A 24,334-nucleotide genomic window follows, 5' to 3' on the forward strand; every position below is an offset into this window, starting at 1 on the left:
TAAATGTACATAGTTACTTTCCACCATTGCTACCTGCCTCTTCTAACTTATACATATCAGTTAAGAGTCCTTCTTCAGACACTGTATGAGGATTAAAGGGATAGTTTGTGCATTATTATACAAAACTTGGTACAACTATTGTCAATGTCCTCCTGAGGATACCCTTTAAGTTTTTATTGATCGGCCCCTTGGTGGCAGTCTAATTTCATATATGGTACCGTGGCCACACTATAACACTTAAGGCAATGAAATTCATAGGGGTGGTATAGACTGGCCCCTGTAACGCACACACCCCGACGGCAACCTCTCATTGAAAAATAAAAACTCAGTCAACCAAATAGTAAAGTGGTCTAGCAGACTGATTGGTGAGCCACAGCTCAACGTGGAGACCTTGTACACAAAACAATTACAGCGCATTACTGGTTCAATTTTAAATGACAGTTCCCATCCATTGCACACAAAGTTTCAGCTCCTCCCCTCTGGGCGTAGGTTTACAATCACTAGGTGTAGAACAAAAAGACACAAAAACAGTTTTGTCCCTGCTATGCTTTGCACAGGTGTTTATTTATTGTTGCTTTTATGTATGTTTTTACTATTTCTATATATACATTTTAACCTTTATCTACGTTTTTTACAGCCAAAACAAGTTTTATTTTATTTTGTTTATTTTTCTGTCTTCTTTTTTTTTTGCTATTTGTATTTTAGTTCACATCAATATCTAAGTATAGTCTGGACCTCTAAGAACTTTTAATAATTTTTAATTTTTTTATTTAACTTGCCATTTCTTAACTCCCACTGTCTTAAGTTGAATGATGTGTGAAATGTGCCTCTTTTGTGTGTGTGTATGAGGACTCTATTTGTACCCAGAGGTAGATTTTGTTTGCAGGATGAAGTAAATAACATAGATAAAAAGATAAAAAAAATGATAATGATAATGGTTGTTGCCTGCTCGGGCCCTTATAGTACACGGATACTAAATTCAACAAATCTACTTGAACAGAGCATTTCATTTCAATTACGAGGCAAAATAAAGGTTTAAATTTTAAACTGAGTGTATCAATGCAGTGAATTGTTAAATTAAAACCAATGATTTTGTGATGATACTGAAACTCCAATATATGGCTTTATGTTAATGACTAATTTTTCCCCAGGACATTATGTATGGACACTTATTCTTGGAAAATGTTTTGCACACAAATCCAAGTTTATGAAAGTAAGACCTAGGTTTACTGATTTCATAATTAGTTGCTTTATTATATGAAAGCCCTTATCATGAAAAATAAAATTGCAATGTTACTTACCTTCCAATAAGAGATTTGTCTGCAAAACCTTGTTTGAACATCAAAATTGTTCTATTAAATGTGTAAAATTGACAAAAGCAAGGGTCTCCTATACATTTTATTTAGTTAGTTAATTTTTTATTGTCTAGAATGATGATGATCTCATGAGTATTTTTTCTTTAATAGAACTAGTATTTCCTTTGGAAATTTAGACACAAAAGGACCACAAAAATAATACGAGTGAGATAACCAATATGCTGAAACACATGCATATCAGTGATCTTATCTTCTTAAAGAATGGTTGAAGCAGCCTCATCTCCATTTTCTGGAATAAAATACTGGTAAGGAATTAATTTTTCGGATTGATTTAATTTACAGCCAGCAAAATATCCACCATTGGGTAGTTTTAATTAAGGCCATGACAGCAGTTGTGACTTACCATACTTAAGTAAATTCTGGTTTAATAAGGTACTGAATCAAAAAATGTGGGACATGAACATTCTGAGGATTGCAATCATCCATGATGCCCAATAATAAGTGTCATGTTTTAATTTCTGTGCAGCATTGTTCCTTACAAATCAGCTTCTTATTGTTATGCCAATGCAAAATGCAATTTCTTTAATTTTCCCCCACTTCTATTAATTCTTGCAATCCAACCTTCCCACACAGTCAACACAACACACATGAAGTCCCATTTTCTTACTTTTATTTAAAAGGGTCACACGCACCCTTTTTATATGATCTTCATGACATCACTTTAAAACATACCACAAACTGAAAACACTGCATTACCTAGTAAAAATAAATTACTGAGGAATGTAACAAAAAACAGTCAAGGAAAAGTGCAGCAATCAAAATTGCACTATAGGAGACGTGTCTATGACTCCATTTAATGCTCTGGGGTTTACTGAATAATTCCAACCCTGCTGTAAGCAAAACAAAGTTAAACAGTACAAAGGATAATAACAATAATAATAATAATAATAATAATCATACTGTAAGATTTCAAGACTAAACCAAAATCATGTTGGTTCCATATATTGTGTGTTTACCATATCTACTGTGGAAAGGGTGGTGGCATGGGGTAGGGCACCATTGGTGGTGGTGGTGGCGGCTGCTGGGCCTGTGGTGGCGGAGGCTGAGAGTTGAAAGGGAATGGTGGGTGGTTCATGCCATTCTGAGCGGCCCTCTGCATGGCCCCAAACTGTGGCGGGCCCTGGAAGTTTTGGTTACCAAAGGCACCCACCTGGTTTGCTGGAGCACCGAAATTACCCTGTCCATTGCTGTTGCTATAGTTGCTGTTGCCATAGCTACCACTAGAGTTACCACTGCTACCTCCATAGCTGCCACCATTTTGGGCCTTATTGCCACCAAAGGCACTCTTCGGCCCGCTGCCAAACCCCCTATCACTGTCCCTGTCCCTGTAGCTACCACCGCCAAAGTTGCTCCTCCCGCCCCCAGAATACCTATCCCGACGGTCGTCCTTGTAGCCACCTCTTCCCCCCCTTCCACGACCTGCATGAGACAAAGACACAAGAGGTACAAAGAGTTGGCTTGGACTAATAATACACTGAACCTACAACAACATGTCAGTAGTCATGTTTCCATCAACAAATGTCTGTGCATTTTGAAAACTCGCATGAGAAAAGCTTGATGGAAACACTGACATTTGTTTATTGGCTCTAAACCAGCTGATGGAAACGTCCCCAATTTGCATTTCAAAATTTTGGCATCAAACTCACTTGAAACACGGCTACTGATACTAAGAGACACTGACAACAAAAATAAAGACATGTAATATATTGGGGTTTGAGTGCATGTTCGATGATTACTGTACTCATTTCTTAGAGTTTTTTTTGTTGTTGTCTGGATTCAACTTATCAGGCGTACACAGCTCTGAATTTCACACCTTTTGTATCTGGATGACTGCCGGTACAATGCTACTACAGCAGTATGAACCCGAAAATAAACAGGTTTTGCTGTGATTCACTCTCAATAAATTGATCAAATGTATGCCGAAATAACTACATGATGCTGATGTTTAAAATGTCTGAATTCACGCTTTGTCAAGTCCATCTGCAAGCCAGTCAAGCAAACAACTTTAAAATGCTTGTTTTTTTTTATGGACTTCTGACTGATTATAATATGCAGGAGAATTTCAACACTGATGCGTTTGTGTATTGACTTTGTATGCAATTGTGCTACATGACAAATTTGCTTTGTTTGGTGTGAACATACTATAAGAATAAATTCCCTTGTCTATCAAAATATTTACTGTATCTTCCTTTTAAAACATTATTGTAAAAAAGTTCCAGATTTTACCTCCTCTGTCCTCTGCCATCTGGATCAGCTTGGGGTTTATGGCCTGGTTGGCCTCGCGGAGCACAGAGATCAGGTCACTGGCTTGTTTCATGTTGTTGGGGGTGAAGAAGGTGTAGGCTGTGCCCGTTTTTTGACTTCGGGCTGTGCGTCCAATGCGATGGATATAATCCTCGGAGGAGTTAGGGTAGTCATAATTGATGACAAATTTCACATCCTCCACATCTGTGAAAGTGTTGCAGTGTGGCAAAACAAAACATGGAGGCCACACAGGATTTTGCACACCACAACAGCCAGATCAAAGGGAAAAGTTAGCAACTGTGTAGGCTGGGGAAAGAAAACGGTCGTTAGGCTGTGGAGGGAAGGTGTTAAAACAACATAAGATTGTGCATACATCTACTCCATGGGAATACTACTGTGGGAAGAGAGAAACGATGCACACTCCAGTTGCTTACCATAATCAAAAAGATCCAAAAGACATTCACTCTCCCTTTTTGTTAACCAAGGGAGAAAAAAAAATGGATTTAGTCTTACCATAAAGGAGTATGCATTCACTAGTCCTTTCCCAATGCAGCGAAATCCCCCACAAATTGTCAAGTGACATCCAGGAGCTTCTACGCAGTTGGGCCACGATATGCACTGGGGCCTCCTCATGTGCCAATATAGGACCATTCAGGGGTACATTTTTGCAGGTCCATTTTTCCCAGTACACTCTCAAAAAAAGCTTGATATTAAAGGCCGCACTGCATGTCTTGCCAAGACAAAATAGACCAAGTACTAATTTGAACAGGGGCCCCTTCGAAAAAAATGAAAAAGGCCCAAGCATTGAACCCTGTGGGACCCCCTCACAGAGCACGGAACAATTCCCCCCACCCACTTCATCAGTCTCATCAAGGCAAGATCTTCCAAGAAGCCAGTGTTCACTTGAGAAAATGTCTCTCGTTGGCAGGTCTCGACATGACTATAAAACGCAGGCGAGGGAGAAACTTTGGTTTGAGCTGTCTCACTCTCTTTCTCCTCTCACTAGATGTTCCCACTACCCCCTAAACACATGTGCCAGGTCTCCTCAATTTTCAGAGACATATATAAGATTTCAAACTGCTCTCTCCATTTCAAGAAATCCAGCACTTTGACGGGAAAAGAAAACAACTGAAAGCTTAGACAGGCTCACAAGCACCCATGCTATGTGATACAAGCTCCGAAAGGTAACAATTGTTCCAAATCTCAAACAAGTGACTTGCAATACAGCGCTCTCTTACACAACAGCATGCAAGGCAAAAGTCACAACATCAAGCATATATATATTTTTCTCTTTTTTTACGTTTGAGTTGGAAACAGCTGGATGGCATTTGTCAGGTGAAATCCATGGACAGAGAACAGATGTGTGTGTTTCAACATCATATCAGAGACAAAGGCTTAGCCACACAGCCTTTTGAAGATCACTGGCACACAAGAGCTTTCACCTCTCTAGGCCCACTGGGTGGCAAGCCAGTTGAGCACTTCCAATATGTCATCCTTCTCCCTCTCGAGGCCTGGGACTGTCATGCCTAGCGCCTGCCACAAAGACTCCACCTTAAGGTGAGAAAAACTCAGAAAATGCATAGAAAGTTAAAGAAAGCAAAACCACTTTCTTTAAAATAAGTGTAACACTGATAAAAAAAAGTGGTACTACTCAATGGTATTACTGACCCAAGCCACGGGAAGCCACATCTGTAGCAATGAGGATTGGAGCTTTGCCATATCTGAACTCTGAAGGGAGAAGAAAAAATTTCATTCAATTAGACAGCTACCTGTGAGAAATCTTTTTTTTTTTTTTTTTTTAAATTAGTAACTTATAACGTGATTTATGAAATCTCACCATTAAGGACCCAGTCCCTCTCCTGTTGGCTCTTGTCTCCATGAATTCCCATTGCTGGCCACCTGTGATGGACAGATTGAACATTAAATACAAATACGACAACTAGCAGGAGCTATGGAAAAAAAGTTGTCATTTTGCATAGCTTAAATATTTTTAAATAAGGAAAAACTATATTCTTTGAGGGTAGGGAAAGGGGGTCCTTACCCATCTCTTCTCATCCTCCTGGTGAGCTCATCACAACGCCTTTTGGTCTCCACAAAAATAATGGTCTTGTTCTCCTTTTCACTCATTATCTCCTCCAGTAAACGGATCAATCTAACAGAAGGGAAAAAAGGAAGTTGAGACAAAACTTGGTTGATAGAAATGTAGAATGTCACTGCAGCAGACATTATGTTTCGACTGACGTAAGTACTGTCAGAGCCTAACTCTGACTATGTTTTTTTGAGAGGGGAGGATAGCTGACAGACTGATGCTAATGAAGTGGTAGGAATCATCTACTCACTTGTCCTCCTTCTCCATGTCATTGCAAACATCAACTATCTGCAGGATGTTGTGGTTGGCACTGAGCTGCAGTGCGCCAATGTTGATCTGGACGTAGTCCTTCAGGAAGTCCTCAGCCAGCTGGCGAACTTCCTTTGGCCAGGTGGCACTCCACATCAGAGTCTGACGGTCTGGCTGGAAAGGACAAGAAGCAGGACTTTAACACTATTTTCCAGCTTCAAAGTATTTTTACCCATCACATTTATCTGTACCACTGAGTGGGTATGTTATTTAAGTCTTCTCTTTGTCAAGCTTAGTCTTCATTTCATTTTGTTACTGGGTAACATTTTTCTCATAAACAATGCCGCTCTGTAGTAGTTGTGTTTGTGGTGCAACAATGTACTATATTCTCAGATTGTCTCAATAATGTTAACTGTCTGTCAAGTGAAAGAAAATAGCATTTACCCGAATTTGTTCCACTATCTTGCGGATCTGAGGTTCAAATCCCATGTCCAGCATGCGGTCTGCTTCATCCAGCACCAGATAGGTGCAACGACGCAAATTGGTCTTACCACACTCCAGGAAGTCAATTAGACGACCTGGGGTAGCGATGCAAATCTCAACACCTAAAAAAAACAAACCAAACATTAATAATAAAACAAATGCCCTATGGCAAGGAAGAGTAACTTTAGTAATATTGACATAGTGAGAGTCACAAAGTAAGCATACCCCTCTCAAGGTCTCTGATTTGGGGTCCTTTGGGCGCACCACCGTAGATGCAGGTGCTCTTGAGACGGGAGGCTCTGCCATATTCAGCAGCCACCTGCTGCACCTGCTGAGCCAGCTCACGGGTTGGCGCCAGCACCAAGCACTAAAGAAAGAAGAATGCAGTTTTAAACATAAACAATTCATCTGCCCCTCAAAAAAGGAGGACACCCCTGCTGATACCATAATATGTTACTGCTCGGAAAACTTTGTCACCAAAGACAGAATTTTTTTTGCAGCCAGATGAAGCACAAGACATCCACAAACTGAAACATTAGAAAGACCAGCTTCACTGACTCTTTGACACACTGAATTTCAGCAAGAGGTAGCTAATGAGTGATACACAAAGCTATAAATAAATCAGTATGGCATGAAGATTGTGATGGCTTAAAAGTAATTTCCTTTTTTTTTTTTTTTAAATGGTAAAAAAAATAAAAATAAAAGGAATGTCATTATCACCCATCAGATCACACACAAACAATATACTATAAAAATGTACTTACAATTGGTCCATCTCCATGCTCCAAGAACGGCTGATGTTGGATGTGCACAATTGCAGGCAAAAGGTACTAAATAAAAAAAGAAAGAAACAAAGAACTGAGCTCTAAATATACATCTTAAATCATAGTGTGCATGTATGAATGTTGACAGGCACCAGCAGTCATCAGCTTCCAATACATTGCATGATATATTTCTTTCCTCAGCTGACAAGTGACATTGTTTCAAGTGACATCTTACATGGCTATTTCTGTACACACATCATTCTGTTCAATCATGAGTCAGATATTCTTGGCAACAGTGTAATGAAACTAGTCCGCCAACTGACAGGGCTTTCTAATGGGTCCAGGCATCTTCACAACAAACACGTGACAACAAATGTATCTAATATGGTTGCTGGGTAGAAAGGGTCTGAAATATCATAATGGGAAAATACTTGAAAATTTTTCACTTACTGCAAGGGTTTTCCCAGACCCAGTTTGAGCAATGCCAACCATGTCTTTGCCACTCAGGGCAACTGGCCACCCCTGAGACTGAATTGGAGTTGGATCAGTCCAGTTCTGTTTGACAATAACCTCCATGACGTAGCCTGAAGAAATAAGATATGCAAGTTAAACCAGTGAGGAAAGACACATGATAGCTAAAGAACTATTCAAGTTAATTTGTGTGGTGGAGCATAAATTTCTACTCACTTGGAAATGCAGCTTCATGGAATTTTATAATTGGTTTGGGGCAGTCTCTGCCTTTGACCGTAACTTCTTTGCTTCTTCGGTACTGTTCAACCTCTTGCTGGAATTCAAAAAGAACATTTTCAAACAAACAGTCAGTCAAAACACATTCACATGCCCACATGAATTAGATATAATTAAGGAGCAACAGGTAGAAGCAGGTCTTACAAGTGGTCTGCGAGTGGTATCTGGATGTTCCTGGTAGAAGTTCTTCTGAAACTTTGGAAGCTCGTCAAGGTTCCAGTGCTTCTTCCGCAGCCTCTCACCAGGGTTGCCAAATTTTCCTGGAGGAGGTCCACCCCTATTGCCTCCACCACCACCGCCACCAAAACGAGGGGGTCCTCCACCATACCTTTTGGGTAAAAGAGCGGGGACACATGACATTAAACTGTGGCAGTTTTTCAAGGGGCACACCAGAAATTTCTCACATAACAATTTACTAACTAGTCACAGTAAGTACTTCTCAGCCTGTGAAGACAGTTGCCCAGTTCAAAAAGAGATCTGAGTCAGATTTATTAGCCAAGTGTGCATACACAAACATGGACTCTGACTCCTGTTAACATGCTCTTGATGTACAGTGGTGTGACCAATGTTATTTTTGGCTGCCTGTTTTAATTTTAGTCTCAGTCTAGTCTTTGTGTCAAGCTGTCATTTTAGTTTTTATTACTTTTAGTCACGTTCATACTCCTTTTGGTCAAGTTTTAGTCGACTAACAGTCTTAGAATTTTAGCCTTATTTTAGTCAGAATTACCCGTGACTATTTTCGTCTAGTTTTAGTCAACAAAAACTGATGATATTTTAGTCAATGAAAATTGTATTTTAGTCTCTTTTTAGTAATTCTATTTAACCCAGTCAATATAGTATAAGTACTTAGTAGTACAGTATAGTAGTATATATTTCGTTTAGCCAAACCCATTTCACAATTTAAACAAGGTTGTCTTATTACCATTTTATCTCGGCAAGTAAAATACAGAAAGTGAGGTCGCCTTCGACAGCGACCTGATGCAGTCCCTGAAGTCAGACACAGGAAACAGAAATACTGCAAAATAATAACAACGCAACTAAAAGAGACGAAAATAACATTATAAAATTTAGCTCATCTCCTTTTAGTCAACAAAAATGAAGAGACATTCTAGCAGAGTTTTTATTTTGTAAACCACATTTAGTCTCGTTTTTATTCGTCAACAATATTGCATTATATATTTAATTACAGTTATCAACACATGACCAGCATTTAAGTTGCGTCTCGTCTCGTTTTCGTCACGTTATAAAAGGTTCAGTGATGACGATATTTAGTCATAAATTTTGTTAAGGAAAGCAACACTAGGTGATATGATACAAATTGTGGAGATTTAAATGACATTTACATACAAAATATGCATAATTTACAACAAGTATGTACATTATAAAACAGATTGTAAAGATGCATGGGGTCAGGGGTAATGTGCAGATGTTTCCGAGCACTCTCATAAACACTTAACAGTCAGAGTGACAGCCTGGGGGAAGAAACTGTCTCTATATCTGGTTGCTTTGGCGGTCTATTCCATTACTTGAAGTGCTATCAATCAGTCTAGATTGTTTGGGTGTGAGTTCTAGAGTGTGGGAGATATCGGTCGTAGAGATGTCTGCCTTTTCTCAAACATAATGCAATGTAATGCAGTGCTGTAATGTAGTGCTGTAATGCACTTAGCATGTGTTGCTTGAAGTGCCAAAATAATACATTTGTAAAACTCAACAGCTATGACCTTATCCAGAAATCATGGCCTGGTTTCTCAAGATCATCCACAGACATTATTGTGAGAAATTTTATGTAGAATAATACATTATTTGAAAGGCAGACCCATCTTTATTGGTACATAAAATTACAGGTAAGAGGAAATTGCAATTTTAACGTGATGTGCTTGAATATATCCGTGCTCATACATAAATACACACCAGTAATTAATACTAAAGTGGCAGATTAGTGAATTTAGATTAATTTAAACAGAAGTAAACAATATCGTCACACTGTTAAAATAATCGGCCAAGTCATTTTTTATCAAAATTGTTTTTTTGCCTAAATCATCTCCTCATGACGCCGGTCACCTATGGTAAAATCGCCTACATCCTCAGTTGATCAGATCATGTGATTTTACCGCTTATAGATAATGACCTATGTCAAGTGTGTGACTTAAATGGATGTATTATGCCTAAGTCAAAATAAAATGTGACTTAGGCAATTTTTTGAACATGCCTTTGTGACTTAAGCAAGATATGGTAACACTTTATTTTGAAGGTGTCTACATAAGAGTGACACAAGCCTGTCACTCTTATGTAGACACTCTCATGTACTCTCATGTCATAAACATGACATGGGATGAACATTAATGACACTTTGAAATAACATTAATGCTCATGATACTTGTCATGTCATGTTTCTGACAGGCTTGTGTCACTCTTATGTAGACACCTTCAAAATAAAGTGTTACCATATATTGCTTAAGTCACAAAGGCATGTTCAAATAATTGCCTAAGTCATTTATTTCTCTTAAGTTACATAATTTACACACAGTGTTATTACTATGTCAATAGCCATCCTTTGTTGCATCCTTTTTGAGTGAAATTATTAATAAATGTCATATGTTACGCTTTTGGTGAAGTTTTTTGTGTTTCCTGCAAAACTTGAAAAAAATGAGTTAGCGATTATTTTAACAGGGTGACGATATGCCGGGGCTCAGCTCTGCCTCCTTTAGGAGACAGTCTAGGTGACAGCATTAAAATGACTTGTTAAAAATAAATTGGTCGTCTGCGACACAAATCTTCGTCTCGGATCCGCAAGAATAGACAGACTGCGTCACATGATAACAGGAGGCTGCCGTGCGGAGCCGCCGACACAGAGCTGTCGTTAGCTGCCATTTTACCTCTAACAGACAGGGAGACGGAGAACATTAAAGATATGTCAGGGCAGCGATGCTTGACTGCTTTAAAAAAACAGTGATTCACGTTTAAATACACGAATGTAGCCAAATAACAACAAATGTTAACCTAACGAAGACGGCCGGTTTGTTGTGTCGTTATGACAGCGGTTGAATGCTAAGCTATTCATTTAGGCTAACCGTTAACGGAGCTGACACTTGACTTACCCTCTATCTCTGCCACGGTCTCTATCTGAAAATCCAGGCATTGTGTAGGAGACTACTGTGGTAGAAAAGGGCTTTGCTTTTTGATTGCCTTGGCCAGCCTACTGAAAGGATGACTAATCTAAAATCTTGAGTCGGCACAAAGCAGGCAAAACAAAAAGAAAATGCCGGCAGACAAAAGTCTGTCTGGAGAGACGGATGTGAGGTCAGACGGGGCGGACAACACGGTATCAATGCGCGGCACACCCGTGGCACTATTTTGTTTCCGCACACCTTTATTCAGACAGTGAACATAGTATATGTCGTCACCCTGTTAAAATAATCGCCTAACTCTTTTTCAAGCTTTGCCGGAAACACAAAAAACTTTACCAAAAGTGTAACATATGACATTTATTGATCATTTCACTCAAAGAGGATGTAACAAAGGATGGTTATTGGAATAGTAATAACACTGTGTGTAAATTATGTAACTTAAGGGAGATAAATTACTTAGTAGTGGGGCGGATTAGCTGAACAATCGTTCACTTTGTGATAAAAGCATGAAATTTGGTAGATGTGTTGGTGAATATGTTTCAAACAAATCTGGATATTGGGCCACCTCAAAAGCGCCCCCTAGTGGCCGTGGCAGGCATTTGTTATACAAATAAATCAATGATGAATAAAAACTGCCCTTTTAATAATACCAACTGGTGATGAATTGTATATTGCTGGAAAGCCTGATTAGTCACCTTTACAACGAGGTACAGCTTGTAAGGATCGTGCATTCATGGAATGGGCAACGGGGCTAAACGTGTGGGTAGCACCCCCCAAAAATGTGCATCCCCTGTGGGGCGGATTAGCTCAATAAATCACAATAATTGTTTATTTTGTGATAGAAGCACACAATTTGGTGGATGTGTTGGTGGATATGTTTCAAACAAATCTGTATATTAGGCCATCGCAAATTCGCCCCCTAGTGGCCATAGCAGTCATTTTCTTCGTTAAAATTACAAAAGATATTTAAATTATTTCTTAAAGTATTTAAAAAATTTAAACTAAATATACAAACGTAAATGAAAAAATGTAAATACACATATTAAATTAACAAAAATCCAGTTAGACACTCTTTCAGTCCCACCACAATCGGGCTAGCCATCGAGCTAGCTAGCAAATGAGCTAGCTAGCATTTGCTTCATGGGACAAGCAGTGCAGTGGACTGTCCATCAAGGTATGTCTCAATATTTTATTTCACCTGTTATAATTATGAATAAAATATGCTATGAACATCATAAAGGCTAAAGAGAAAAACAATCATCATGGGCCTTGGCGGAAAAGTAAATTAGCAAGATAGCAAAAATAGGTACTTAAGCTAGCTAGTTAGCTTGGAACATGTATCAGTGGCTGTTGGGTGTGAAAGCTTATTAAGACACTGTTAAATTATGTCCTGTGGAATGTGGACATCCCTCTCTGCGCACACACACACACACACACACACACACACACACAGGCACACACACACTATATGGCTGTGTCCCAAAGTCAAGGAAGGATGCTCAAACGGCTGGATTTGAAGGACACCACGTCATCGACATCCGCCGAAGGACTGTCCCAATGTCGAGGATGCTCCGGAGGACAGAGTCCTTCTTTTGACCAAATTCCGAGGATGCATGTGTGTATCCTCCGTGCGCTCCGACTACCCATAAAGCATTGCGCACACCGGTCTACCGGGAGATTTAAAAATGGCGAGCGTAGAAACAGCGACGCCGGCGGCGCAATATGCATTTAAATATGTAGATATTTTCAGTTTACACTGAATGTTATCACATAACTTACAAAACGTGTGTTCACAGTCAAGCAAAAACATATGAATAAGCATATGCCAGAATATTAAGCTTAAAGATAATAAACGTCATCTTGATACATTGCCGGTTAAGTTAATTAATGCCGTCTCAGTCGCTAAAGTTATTGTTTATTAATTTATATGTGTCCGATGATGATGTACTATGTGCAACTGTGCCATTCAGAAAGTTATACATTTCTTTATTGTTTTTACAGGGACAGAAAGTCCGCTATTATCCATTATTGTTATTTATAAATAACTGCTAGGCCTATTGTACTGTAGGCTACTGTAAAATAAAAAATAAAAAATAACAGAACATATTTCCATGATGAATTATGCGCCGCTGCATTCATGGCACTAAGTAGCGGCCGAATTCAGCCAGGATCAGTTAAATATTCAGGTTTAATCCACTTTATGGTTTTTACTTGATAAATCATGGAGATTCAACCTTAAAGCATCTTCTTCCATTTTCACAAATATGTGTCAGAGTGCTGATGCCAGAGACACATTCATGTCGTGAACTGATTTCGAAATTGCGGCGCTGAATTTATTTATTTATTTTTTATTAAACTGATAAGAACAGATACTACACTTGATCTTAGCCAAAGGGCCGAGAGCGGCGCTGAAGTTAAGCAGGACGTCCAATTACGCAATGACGCACAGCTGCACACTCCGAAGGCTGTCCCATTTGTGCATTACACCAGTCAAAGGAAGGACTCTTGCCTTGCCTTCGGAGGACCCGACTCTGAAGGAAGGATCCTACCAAGGAAGGATCCTTGACATTGGGACACAGCTTATGTCATATGTCTCCTTTGCCCATGTGGTTCTTTTTTTCTTTTTTTAAATGTATTTTATAACTCCATCACAGTTAGTCAGGCGGCTTAGGACCAGATTTGAGAAGAAAGGGGACACGCTGGACAAAAGCACCAAAATGTTTCCACATGCTCTCTATCACCAAAGGTTTCAACTTTTGGTAAGAGCCACTTCATCAAGATTGCTGATCGGAGATGGTAGCCATATAAAGTCTATGAGAACCAATATATCTTCCAAGCCACTTAGAAGGTCAATCTTGGTGTCAAAATCTACATTTTCTGGGTCAAAGAATCATTTAAAGCTATTGAGAATATCACTGGATGACTCACTGTAAATAATTTGTTGATCAAGATCTGACATGAGATGAAAGCATACCCTTGATTTTTTTGAGCAGTGTACATGGCAGCTAATCCTCACTCTCCCGTGAACATTGATTCCAAACATTTTCAACTCAGGATTCCCTGCTGCAGCACTTGAAGCGAGTTGCCCAGTCTGAGTGAAAATGAACATATCTATTTGATCAAATAATCATCTAGTGATATTCTCAATAGCTTTAAATGATTCTTTGACCCAGAAAATGTATATTTTGACACCAAGATTGACCTTCTAAGTGGCTTGGAAGATATAGCATTTCTCATAGACTTTATATGGCTGCCATCACCGCAATCTTGATGAAGTGGCTCCTACTAAAAATTTAAACCTATAATGATAGAGAGTATGTGGAAAAAATGTGGTGCTCTTGTCCGGCGTGTCCCCTTTATTTGGCTAAGCCGCCTGACTAAGTCACACACCTCAGTACAAGGATTTTGCCAGAAAGAGTAACCTGCTACAAGTAACCCTAGTAGAATTTTTAAAATGTAGGATTTTTTTCTCTGTCTAAATGTGTTTTGTTTTTATTGTTGCAGGTCATACAATATTGAAAATTATTTTTTCTTTTTAAGGAGCAACAGAAGAATACAAGCCAAAGAGGAGGCCGTAGCCTGTGAATGGGAATATCAAGACCTAATAAAATGTTATACAAAGTTAATGTTCTTTTCTATTAGACTGTAATAAAGCTTTTGTCACTTTAACATGTCTCTAACTTATATTTGTGGTGCTGAAAACATGAAACAGCAGCTGTAGGGTAGGCAAAGCATTCCTCGCCAGTAACCTACGGCGGCCATTTTTAAAAATGGCCACTTTTAAATTGCCATTTTTAAAAATGGCCGCCACAGCCATCAGAATTTTTTTTGCGATGGCCCAATATCCAGATTCATTAAACATGTATTCAGCAATGAGTGTACCAAATTTGATGCTTTTATCACAAAATGAACGATTGTTCAGCTAATCTGCCCCACTACACAGGGGATGCACATTTTTGGGGGGTGCTACCCACACGTTTAGCCCCGTTGCTCATTCCATGAATGCACGATCCTTACAAGCTGTACCTCGTTGTAAAGGTGACTAATCAGGCTTTCCAACAATATACAATTCATCACCAGTTGGTATTATTAAAAGGGCAGTTTTTATTCATCATTGATTTATTCGTATAACAAATGCCTGCCACGGCCACTAGGGGGCGCTTTTGAGGTGGCCCAATATCCAGATTTGTTTGAAACATATTCACCAACACATCTACCAAATTTCATGCTTTTATCACAAAGTGAACGATTGTTGTAAAATATTGAGCTAATCCGCCCCACTATAGGGAATTATTTGAACATGCCTTTGTGACTTATGTTCATCCCATGTCATGTTTATGACATGCTCATGTCACTCTTCTGTAGACACCTTTAAAATAAAGTGTTACCATATCTTGCTTAAGTCACAAAGGCATGTTCAAAAAATTGCCTAAGTCACATTTTATTTTGACTTAGGCATAATACATCCGCTTAAGTCACACACTTGACATAGGCCATTATCTATAAGGGGTAAAATCACATGATCTGATCAACTGAGGATGTAGGCGATTTTACCATAGGTGGCCGGCGTCGTGAGGAGATGATTTAGGCAAAAAACAACAACAATTTTGACAAAAAATGACTTAGGCGATTATTTTAACAGTGTGACGATATGTTTCCATTGTTATACTTTGATGTCTGGCACAAACAAAACAAAGATATCAATATTCCGTCTTTGTGGAGAATGTAAAATGCTAAAATGTAATGAACGTGTGCTGACAGTCAGATAAATCAATCTATGTTTCACTTAAAAAATATATCCAAATGTTTAAAAAATATACAGTGTAATAGATGTTCATGCATCAATGTACCTATGTATAAACTACACTGTAGACTATTACAACAGGGAGATTTTAAAACAGGCAAATTTGTATTATATCTTGAAAAAGAAACCTCATTTAGCTTACAATAATTATACTGCCAGCTACCACGGCGTGAGGTTGTATTGTTTCACCTTGTGTGCGTCTGCGTGAGTCATCAAGGCAAATGTGGCCATGGAGGCCCCTTTAGCAGGAAAGGCCACAGTAGGCCAGGTGTTTATATTTTTGTCTGTCTGCGGTTGGGTTTTGTGACCACGATAGTGTCACAACCATGTGGGATGCAGTCATGAAACTTTACAGGTGAGTAGCTAACAAAGCTCTTTTGACCAGTCTGTTCAACTGCCTTGCATTTCTGTGTCTGATGCTGCCTCCCCAGCAGACTGCAGCATAAAACAACACACTACCACCACAGACTGATAAAACATCTGCAGCATCTTACTACAGATGTCCAGAGATCTGAGCTTCCTTAAGAAAAAGAGGCGGCTCTGCCCCTTTTTTTGTAGAGAGCATCTGTGTTTAGGGACAGGTGCAACTTATTACCCAGGTATACACCTACTTATAACTTGGCACCACCTAGATGTCCACCCCACAGGTATTCACTAGCTGAAGAGAGAGCTTGAACCTGCGGAAATCTATGATCACTTCCTTGGTCTTTGAGGTGTTCAGTAGGAGGTTGTTCTTGTGACTTTATCAGATCCCTATATTCAGATTCCTGTCCATTCCTGATACATGCCACAAAAGCAGTGTCGTCCGAGTACTTCTGGAGGTGGCAGGACTCAGAGTTGTATCTCAGTGGCCATGAGTCTTTAAACACTTTCAAAACACAGGGCTTCAACCATTTCTTTCACCGATTACATTGAAATAGAATAATCACCATTAGATATTATTTAACATTTTAACAGGTTTCTGTCAGGTGTTGCCACCACTTGTTGCTTTAGTCTTTCCGCACACACTTTGGGTGCTGAGTGCATGAACTTTTTTAACTGTTTGACCTCAAATACCATCATAACATTATTGATATAGAGATCATCATGTCCTCATACCTAAATGTAATAATTGATATTTTACACATGTTGTTAATGTTGTCAAGGGGTTACAGGTTGTTTAGCTTTAGGCACAAAAAGAGTTAGATGGAAGCACTGTGGCTTAGCTGGTTAAAGCACATGTCTTGTGCCTCTGACTGCAGTCGACATCACTTGCACCTGCTGAAATAACCCATAATGACCCGTACAGCCTTTGGTTAAAATAACCCATAACACAGTTCTCGGAGCACTCTGAAAATAATGTGTCATTTGACATTTTACGGTTTGCGGTTGAAAAAAAAGGCTGCAGTTGAATTTAGGCTACAAAACCACTGATCTAGGTTTAGGTCAAAATATTTCCTAGTAAGGCATTATAAAAGACAGTTTAAACAGTAAATAAATGTATGTAAATGCTAAAAGTGAAGTAGTTACGAGGACGACGTGACTACTGCAAGTGACATAGTTGCATAAAACCGTGAGGCACAGAAGTTCAGTGATGTTTAAACCACATCATTCACATTTTTTTTTCACATGGGACACAAATCCATGGGTGAAAGTCCAGGGTCTGCATATCTCCTGGACCTCCCTGGCTGGTAACTCTTCCCCACTATTCCATGTCCAAGTGGAAAGCCCTGATGGTGTGCCTTTAGATTTTGGCTTGCACTTTGGTGTGCCTTGGGCACAAAAAACTTGAAACAGAACAGTTAAACGTAAATATACTGGTTTATAATTTGAAAGAAAATGATTGATCACATAATGTTTTGAATGATAAAGAGAAACATTTATTAAAGTATTATTGTAAAGAACATGGGACCAAAGTTTGGTTATTATTCAACATCATTTTCATGCTAAACTTACAGTTTCTGCAAAATACACAACAGAAACAAACCCAGACAGGCCGACAAGCTCACTGTGACCTCTGTGCGGTGTAACTGTACATCATGAATCAGAACAAACAGTACATAGCCACTGAACTTAATAGTAATGATATTTGATAAAGCAAAGCTGTAGTTAAAGCTGCAGTGTGAGATTCAGGCGATCAGGTAGTAACCAACTCTCCTTTGTAACAATATTATGTAAACATTTATTTGAAAGACCAATGAGCTAATGCAACATAAGTAATCAGAGCAGTAACATAGTGTGGAAGCTGTTGTTTCAGTATATTCTTCTGACACAAAAAGTCTTCATTTGGTTGATGTAAAATATGTAACACGCTGCTACCTGTAGAGACAGAAAAAACTGCTAATTACACATGCATAATATGACAACAAATTAAAAAATAATAATAATAATAGTACACACACACACACACACACAATGTGAAAGCTGTTTTCTTGAAGAAGGCCACATATGAGTTTTTTAAAACTCCTCTAACCTCTAAAAATAAAATCCATTAACAACCCTGATTCCAAAAAAAATTGGGATCACTTTTTAGGCCAGTTTTTGGTTTATTGTTATGTTTTGTTTTGGGGAGGGGAGATTTTCTCTATATATTGAGTTGGATTATTTTTTGTAGGGTTTCCATTTTGTCACCCATGACTTATGTTATACTGCTACACTTTTTATCTTAATAATAGTCAAGTGGTTTTGTCTGATTGTTCAGGAAGCAGAAAATCTTGGTGCCTCTGCCAGGGCCTCCTGTAGGCCTGGAGGACCACTGCATAGACCTGAGGAGCCACAGCTGAACTGATTCCCCCTGTAATTGCATGTGTTTTTGTCTATTGTCTCCATATGGCGCAAGCCGACACGTGTTGGTGTTTTAAATGTAACCCATGTAAAATAAAGGGTTTTTAACTTTTGTCAATCAAACGGAGTGCCTATTTTTTTTTCTTTTGAGTACACTGAAAAACGTAAATAAAAACAGAATGCAAAGATTTCAAAACGTGTTGACCTACATTCAACTGTATACAGCACAAAAACAACATACTTAATATTCAAACAAAAGAAAATTTTTTTGTGAATATAAACTACAAATTTGATACATCTGTTTCCATTTCTGTTTTTCCACAGTGTCCCAAGTTCTATGGAATGGGGGTGTATTTTACAGTTGTGAGGCCATTAATCCAGTCCTCTGTTGTTTTTTAAATTGTAATTTTCCTGTTCAATAGCACAAAAACACCTTGACTAAAATGTACATATTGAGTCCTGCTGATGCACAAACATTAAGACGTTACCTCCTGTACACCTGATAGAGAAACCAAACAACAGCAGACATTTGAATCACTGTTATATTCACAGTGACAGAGGACTTTTAAAGTCTTTAGGTCAACTTAAGACCTTTTGAAATGTGTTAACCCTAACCCTAACCCAGTAAATAACAACAACATTCTAATATGTCCATTAATAGTTTGAACTCATACTTCTCTGTGGTCAGCCACGTCACATCCACTTGTTACTTTCTTCATCAGGGACCATCAGGCTTCGGACAATTCCTATTATTCGGCCTCACTCCTATGTTTCAAACGAAGAGACATCTGAATCAACCCAAACACACAAGGCAGCATTTTTCAAATCTCTCAAGTATTTTACTGTTGCTTTGACTCATATTTCCCAACCGAGATTTAATATCCAAAACGCTTAACTTTTAATGTTTCTTACCAGTCGCCAGCCAGAAACATGGGCATTTCTGCAAACTACAGAGATGCTGATTTGCAAGGTTTTTGTCTGCAAGAAATGTAGCCTAAGCATTTTCAGGAACCCAGGCTGTCTGCAGTGTTTTGTTCGGTGTGGATTATGATTTGTTTTGTTGTTGTTGTGCTTTCCGTCTCAGGGCCAACACATTTCAATGGCAGCTCTGATACATAGCTGTCATATTATCTCAATTCACTAGTGAGTTTTCTTAAATGACATACATGTAGAAAATAGGTTAAAAGCAACAACATGACTACATTGTGATGGATGTGTTGCATTTTTACTTACAATAAACACAAATAAAATATGTTATGTTAACAAAGCTGCTCAAATAAAAGTGGTGATATCTTTACTTACGACAAAACCTTTTCTGCCAGTCATCTCTGTCATCTTTGAGTTCAGTGTTTTTGGCTTCTAACTCGTCCCTTCGTTCCTTGAGAATGGACATTTCCGCTAATAACTTTGTTTTCTCTCCTCTCCATTCATTCGCTGTTTTAGCAAAGGGGGACAAAAAATCAGCAAGATGAATATTCACATGTTACATATCATGACAATCATCATATAATCAACAACATGCACATTTCTTTACTGTTGCTGAGCAACACCAAACAGATTTAGTACAATAAAAAAACAACTCACTTTGGACCCCGAGGTAAATGATCCCAGCCACGAGGAAAAGACACACCAAACCCAGAAACACTGAATCACATCTGACATGATTCATCTTTCCTGAGTTTTCAAGGATGACTGATACAAATAGATAGATAGATAGATAGATAGATAGATAGATAGATAGATAGATAGATAGATAGATAGATAGATAGATAGATAGATAGATAGATAGATAGATAGATAGATAGATAGATAGATAGATAGATAGATAGATAGATAGATAGATAGATAAATAAATAAACAAACAAACATCAGGCTCAGAATTCTAAGGATACTGCCATCTATTACTATTAGCTTAATATTATATGATATGCAATTCATAAAAACACAAGAAAATTAAATTTAAACAAGGTTATTATAGTTAACTAAAACTAACGAAATAAAGAAAACTAGAATTGAAAAAACATTTTCGTTAACTGAAATAAAAATAAAAACTAGAGTTTTTAAAAAAGCGATAACTAACTTAAACTCTATTGTATGGATACAAAACTAACTAAAACTAACTAAAATTACAGTGAAAATGTCCTTAGTTTTCGTTTTTGTCAACTTTTTTCATTCATAATTCAGTATTTCTATTTGAACATACAACACATGGTGAATATGTTTACTGAGACTGGGATGTCTACACTCAAAACCAAAATTCAAAACACCTGGAACTGTAAGAGTTAATAACCTTATTGGGGCTGAGATGATAAACCAAAGCAAATAAAGGCAAAATGTATTATGACCTCTTTGAATCTGGCATCCAAAACATAGCCCATTACAAAAAAACTAAAACTAACACTAAAACTAATAAAAACTAAACTAAAACTAAGCATTTTCAAAAACTAAAAACTAAACTAAAACTAGAAAACTCACTGTAAAAACTAACTAAAACTAACTGAATTTGAAGACAAAAATTCACAACGAAATTAAAACTAAAACTAATGAAAAATCCAAAACTATTATAACCTTGGTTCAGACTCAGCAAAATCACATCGCTGCACCACACAGAAAACTAAACATAAATTGAAATTCAAACAGATAATTAAAAAAGCGAAGAAAGTCAAAGTCTGCTGTGTTTCTTGCTCATACTGATCGTTAACATACCTGGGCGCTGAGGCTCTGCAGGTCTTGTTGTGTTTGGCGTCGAGCCCTCCACCCAGGGGTTGTCGTACACTTTCAGGCTCTCAGCGCTGACATAGATGTTCAGTTTACCGTCCTTGTCCTCTTGCTCAAAGTAAGCCTTGTTGACTGAGCCAGGCTCATCGTACAAGTGCTCCGACATCTTATATCTTTTATAATTTAACAATTCCTCACAGTATTGTAAAGTTTGTTTTAAATCTTGATAAAATAGCTCAGTGTTTTCTGAAGGAGGCTGGACATCCAAACTAATGGTGTCGTATAAAAGAGGAAGAGCAAAAAAAAAAAAACCTGGAAGTTATAAAGTTATTGCCGCTTGGTTACTTCCCCTGATCATCACTGGCCTTTGTTGTCCATAAAGAGATAATGATCAATGTTTAGTGATGGATGCAGCACTGATGATAAATAAAGGTCTATCTTAAGATTAAGTGAGCTAATATCTCCCTGCTATTTTTTTTTTCTGAAAACCTAACTTGATAAAATATATCAACATGCACTTGTAATTAAACCCTTATTGCAAAAAAAGTTAGGACATTGGCTTAAATTTGCTAGTCCTTTGCTATATTCAAATCAAAACTTTACAAACACAAAATGAGGGTAGACCAAAAAACTTTCATTTAAATGTTTTTTTATCTAGCTTTGATTGTGTTTTAACCACATGCTAAACAAACACATCTGAATAAAGTGAAACATTTCAAATTAAATCCCATACATCTATATTAGCCTTACAGTTCTTCTATCAAAACCATTTTTTGTCTGATCCCTACACCCAAACCCAGGAAGAAGGGGTTTTAACAGGTTAATGTTCAAACTGATGAACTTATGTGTGTCTGTAAATATAAACTCTGAATTATGTTTTTATTTAGGCTTTACACAGCGTCCTAACAACTTTATCTGGAATTAGGGTTGTTGTTGACAAGCTAAATATTTCAATTAAATTACTTGAGTCAATGGTTTTCTGAAGATGTTGATGTGAAGTTTTTGCTGTCATTTCTTTTTGACGAGATTTAAAAAAAAACCCTCATAATTTTCACATTTATTTATCTTTAGGTCTAAAATTGAGGATCACCTTGTTTGTGAGCTTAGTAAACCGCACTGGTGTGTTTATTTTCAATGAATACTGAGTCTTCCAGTATGTGTCAACTTTGAAGGCCCCTGTGTCCTGAATAGTAATTTTTGATAATCAGCCGTTCAAACACTCTTTTTTAAATTAAGGTTAACATGTGAGAACACATTTTCATATACCAAAGTTTTACAATTAATTTGGTATTTTTATTACATCACAATCACAACAAGTAATTGACATCAGGTGTTTCTTTAAACATGAACATACAGCAGAGAGATGCACTTATTTAGAGGTGGAAGAACGTTATTGATATTTTACATGTGTGAGAGCAAAACAGATGAGGCCTTAGTCCAAAAGTATACAATAATACTTTGATTTTAGTTAAACATTATTTCACAGATAAAGTTTAATTTTTTACTGCATTTCAAATCATTCCAGTTTTCCGTTGCAGGAGACCGATCTGTAATCTCAACACAGTCTTCTTCATTTCCGCTATTATCAGGCTGGCGTCTTCCCCAGTACCTATAGATGAACAAAAACTGTAATTATTATTAGAAATGAATACTGATGTCACTTTATGTAGGAGCATGGTATTATTAGGTCCCAGCATAATTATGATTTTAACAGAACATTACATGTAATGGTGACATGAAACATTATGAATGTAACACAGTGGCGGTCAATAAATAAGGAAATGGAAAATGTCTTACGTTGTGGAAGCTGCTGTTCCATCTACCCATTTCCAGTTGTTTTTTCTCTTAGTCAGACCAATCCAGACACGCTGGTTAACTGAGCTGATGAATTCCTAGATTTCAAAGATTAGAATTATTTTTTTCTAATTTACTGTCTTTTAGAGAAATGTAAACCTGAAGATGCCTCATCTCAGTAGGAAAAGTTTTAAAGGTTTAAACAATGTAAAGATTATGGCTGAATTCCATTTAGCTGCTTCAGTTTCAAGCTTTTGGTGTCGTTCAAACTGTTGTGACTTACTGAGTCTGCCACTGGAAAAGAACAAAGTCATCGTTAATGTAATTAGAGACAGCTGTGCTTTTCCTACTGTGACGAGTCAAAACGTCTGCTGGCCTGCTGTGATGATGCAGGTAAAAGAGTCACAATATTCACAGGTTAATGAATCATTTCACTTCCGTCCTTTTATTTATATCTCCCTCTCACATTGTTCATATTTTGTAAGAACTTCTGCAGTTCTGTAGAAGTCATTGTAGACTTCTTCCTCTTCTTTGAACATTTCAGGAAGACTGAACCTGCTTTGCTACACCAACCTTTATTTACACTTCCATCTTTTTTAAAAGGCCAAATGCTATTTTATTTCTTCCTCATTCAAAATCACAGGAACTGAAAATGTTTTTCTGTTCAGTTATTGAAAACATGTTTTTCTCCTGTGTTTACATGTATTTCTGAAGCAAATCTTTAACATCAGAAAACATAAATAACATGGACAAAACAACAGTTTTAAAAAGAAGATTATGTTTACAGGGATAAATTGAAAGTCCTCAGGTTCAAGAGAAAGAAACATTCAGTCCACTCACCTGTTCCTCTAGACTCGATATGATCACCAGGTGTGCACTAAGAGTTTCACAGGTACTTTTGCTGTTAGGCCAGTCTTTCTTTGAGGTGAACATCGAATAACAACTCTTGCCAAACGTTGTCCAATAGTCTGGACACCACGTTGTCTCTGTTTAACAGCACAGAAAGACGTGCTTTTCATTACAATACTGTATTCAACACTGTGACAGGAAGTCAAAACACAATACAGAGCATCAGGCAGAAATATTGGTGTGCCTAAACCTAACCATTCCTCCATCACAGTGTTGTCTCACAATTATAACTTGAGAAGCATGTTGGTGTTCGCAGGACTCCAGTG

General features: G+C 37.8%; 1 protein-coding gene, 2 long non-coding RNA genes and 1 other non-coding gene across 4 annotated transcripts; all 4 read right to left on the minus strand.

Annotated features, from left to right (window-relative positions):
* Nucleotides 1-1,969: 1,969 nt before the first annotated feature.
* On the minus strand, nucleotides 1,970-11,237 carry LOC131977224 (probable ATP-dependent RNA helicase DDX5). The gene is made up of 13 exons (XM_059340431.1): nucleotides 11,051-11,237; nucleotides 8,097-8,280; nucleotides 7,893-7,989; nucleotides 7,656-7,789; nucleotides 7,206-7,271; nucleotides 6,667-6,808; nucleotides 6,403-6,563; nucleotides 5,960-6,132; nucleotides 5,662-5,772; nucleotides 5,458-5,519; nucleotides 5,289-5,348; nucleotides 3,603-3,824; nucleotides 1,970-2,795 (listed from the first exon to the last, which is right to left on the minus strand). Exons 1-13 carry the CDS (start codon nucleotides 11,089-11,091, stop codon nucleotides 2,338-2,340), a joined length of 1,911 nt encoding a protein of 636 aa, XP_059196414.1. The 5' UTR covers nucleotides 11,092-11,237; the 3' UTR covers nucleotides 1,970-2,337.
* Nucleotides 11,238-13,303: 2,066 nt separating this feature from the next.
* On the minus strand, nucleotides 13,304-13,490 carry LOC131980047 (U2 spliceosomal RNA). Its single transcript, XR_009395174.1, has one exon. It is a non-coding gene; the product is annotated as a U2 spliceosomal RNA (small nuclear RNA).
* Nucleotides 13,491-17,740: 4,250 nt separating this feature from the next.
* On the minus strand, nucleotides 17,741-20,245 carry LOC131974205 (uncharacterized). The gene is made up of 3 exons (XR_009394645.1): nucleotides 19,950-20,245; nucleotides 19,322-19,412; nucleotides 17,741-18,182 (listed from the first exon to the last, which is right to left on the minus strand). It is a non-coding gene; the product is annotated as an uncharacterized LOC131974205 (long non-coding RNA).
* Nucleotides 20,246-22,636: 2,391 nt separating this feature from the next.
* Nucleotides 22,637-23,427, minus strand: LOC131971365 (uncharacterized). Its single transcript, XR_009394370.1, has 2 exons — nucleotides 23,163-23,427; nucleotides 22,637-22,974 (listed from the first exon to the last, which is right to left on the minus strand). It is a non-coding gene; the product is annotated as an uncharacterized LOC131971365 (long non-coding RNA).
* Between the last annotated feature and the right edge of the window lie 907 nt (nucleotides 23,428-24,334).

Source organism: Centropristis striata, chromosome 1, assembly GCF_030273125.1.
Source record: "Centropristis striata isolate RG_2023a ecotype Rhode Island chromosome 1, C.striata_1.0, whole genome shotgun sequence".
Lineage (NCBI taxonomy): Eukaryota > Metazoa > Chordata > Actinopteri > Perciformes > Serranidae > Centropristis > Centropristis striata.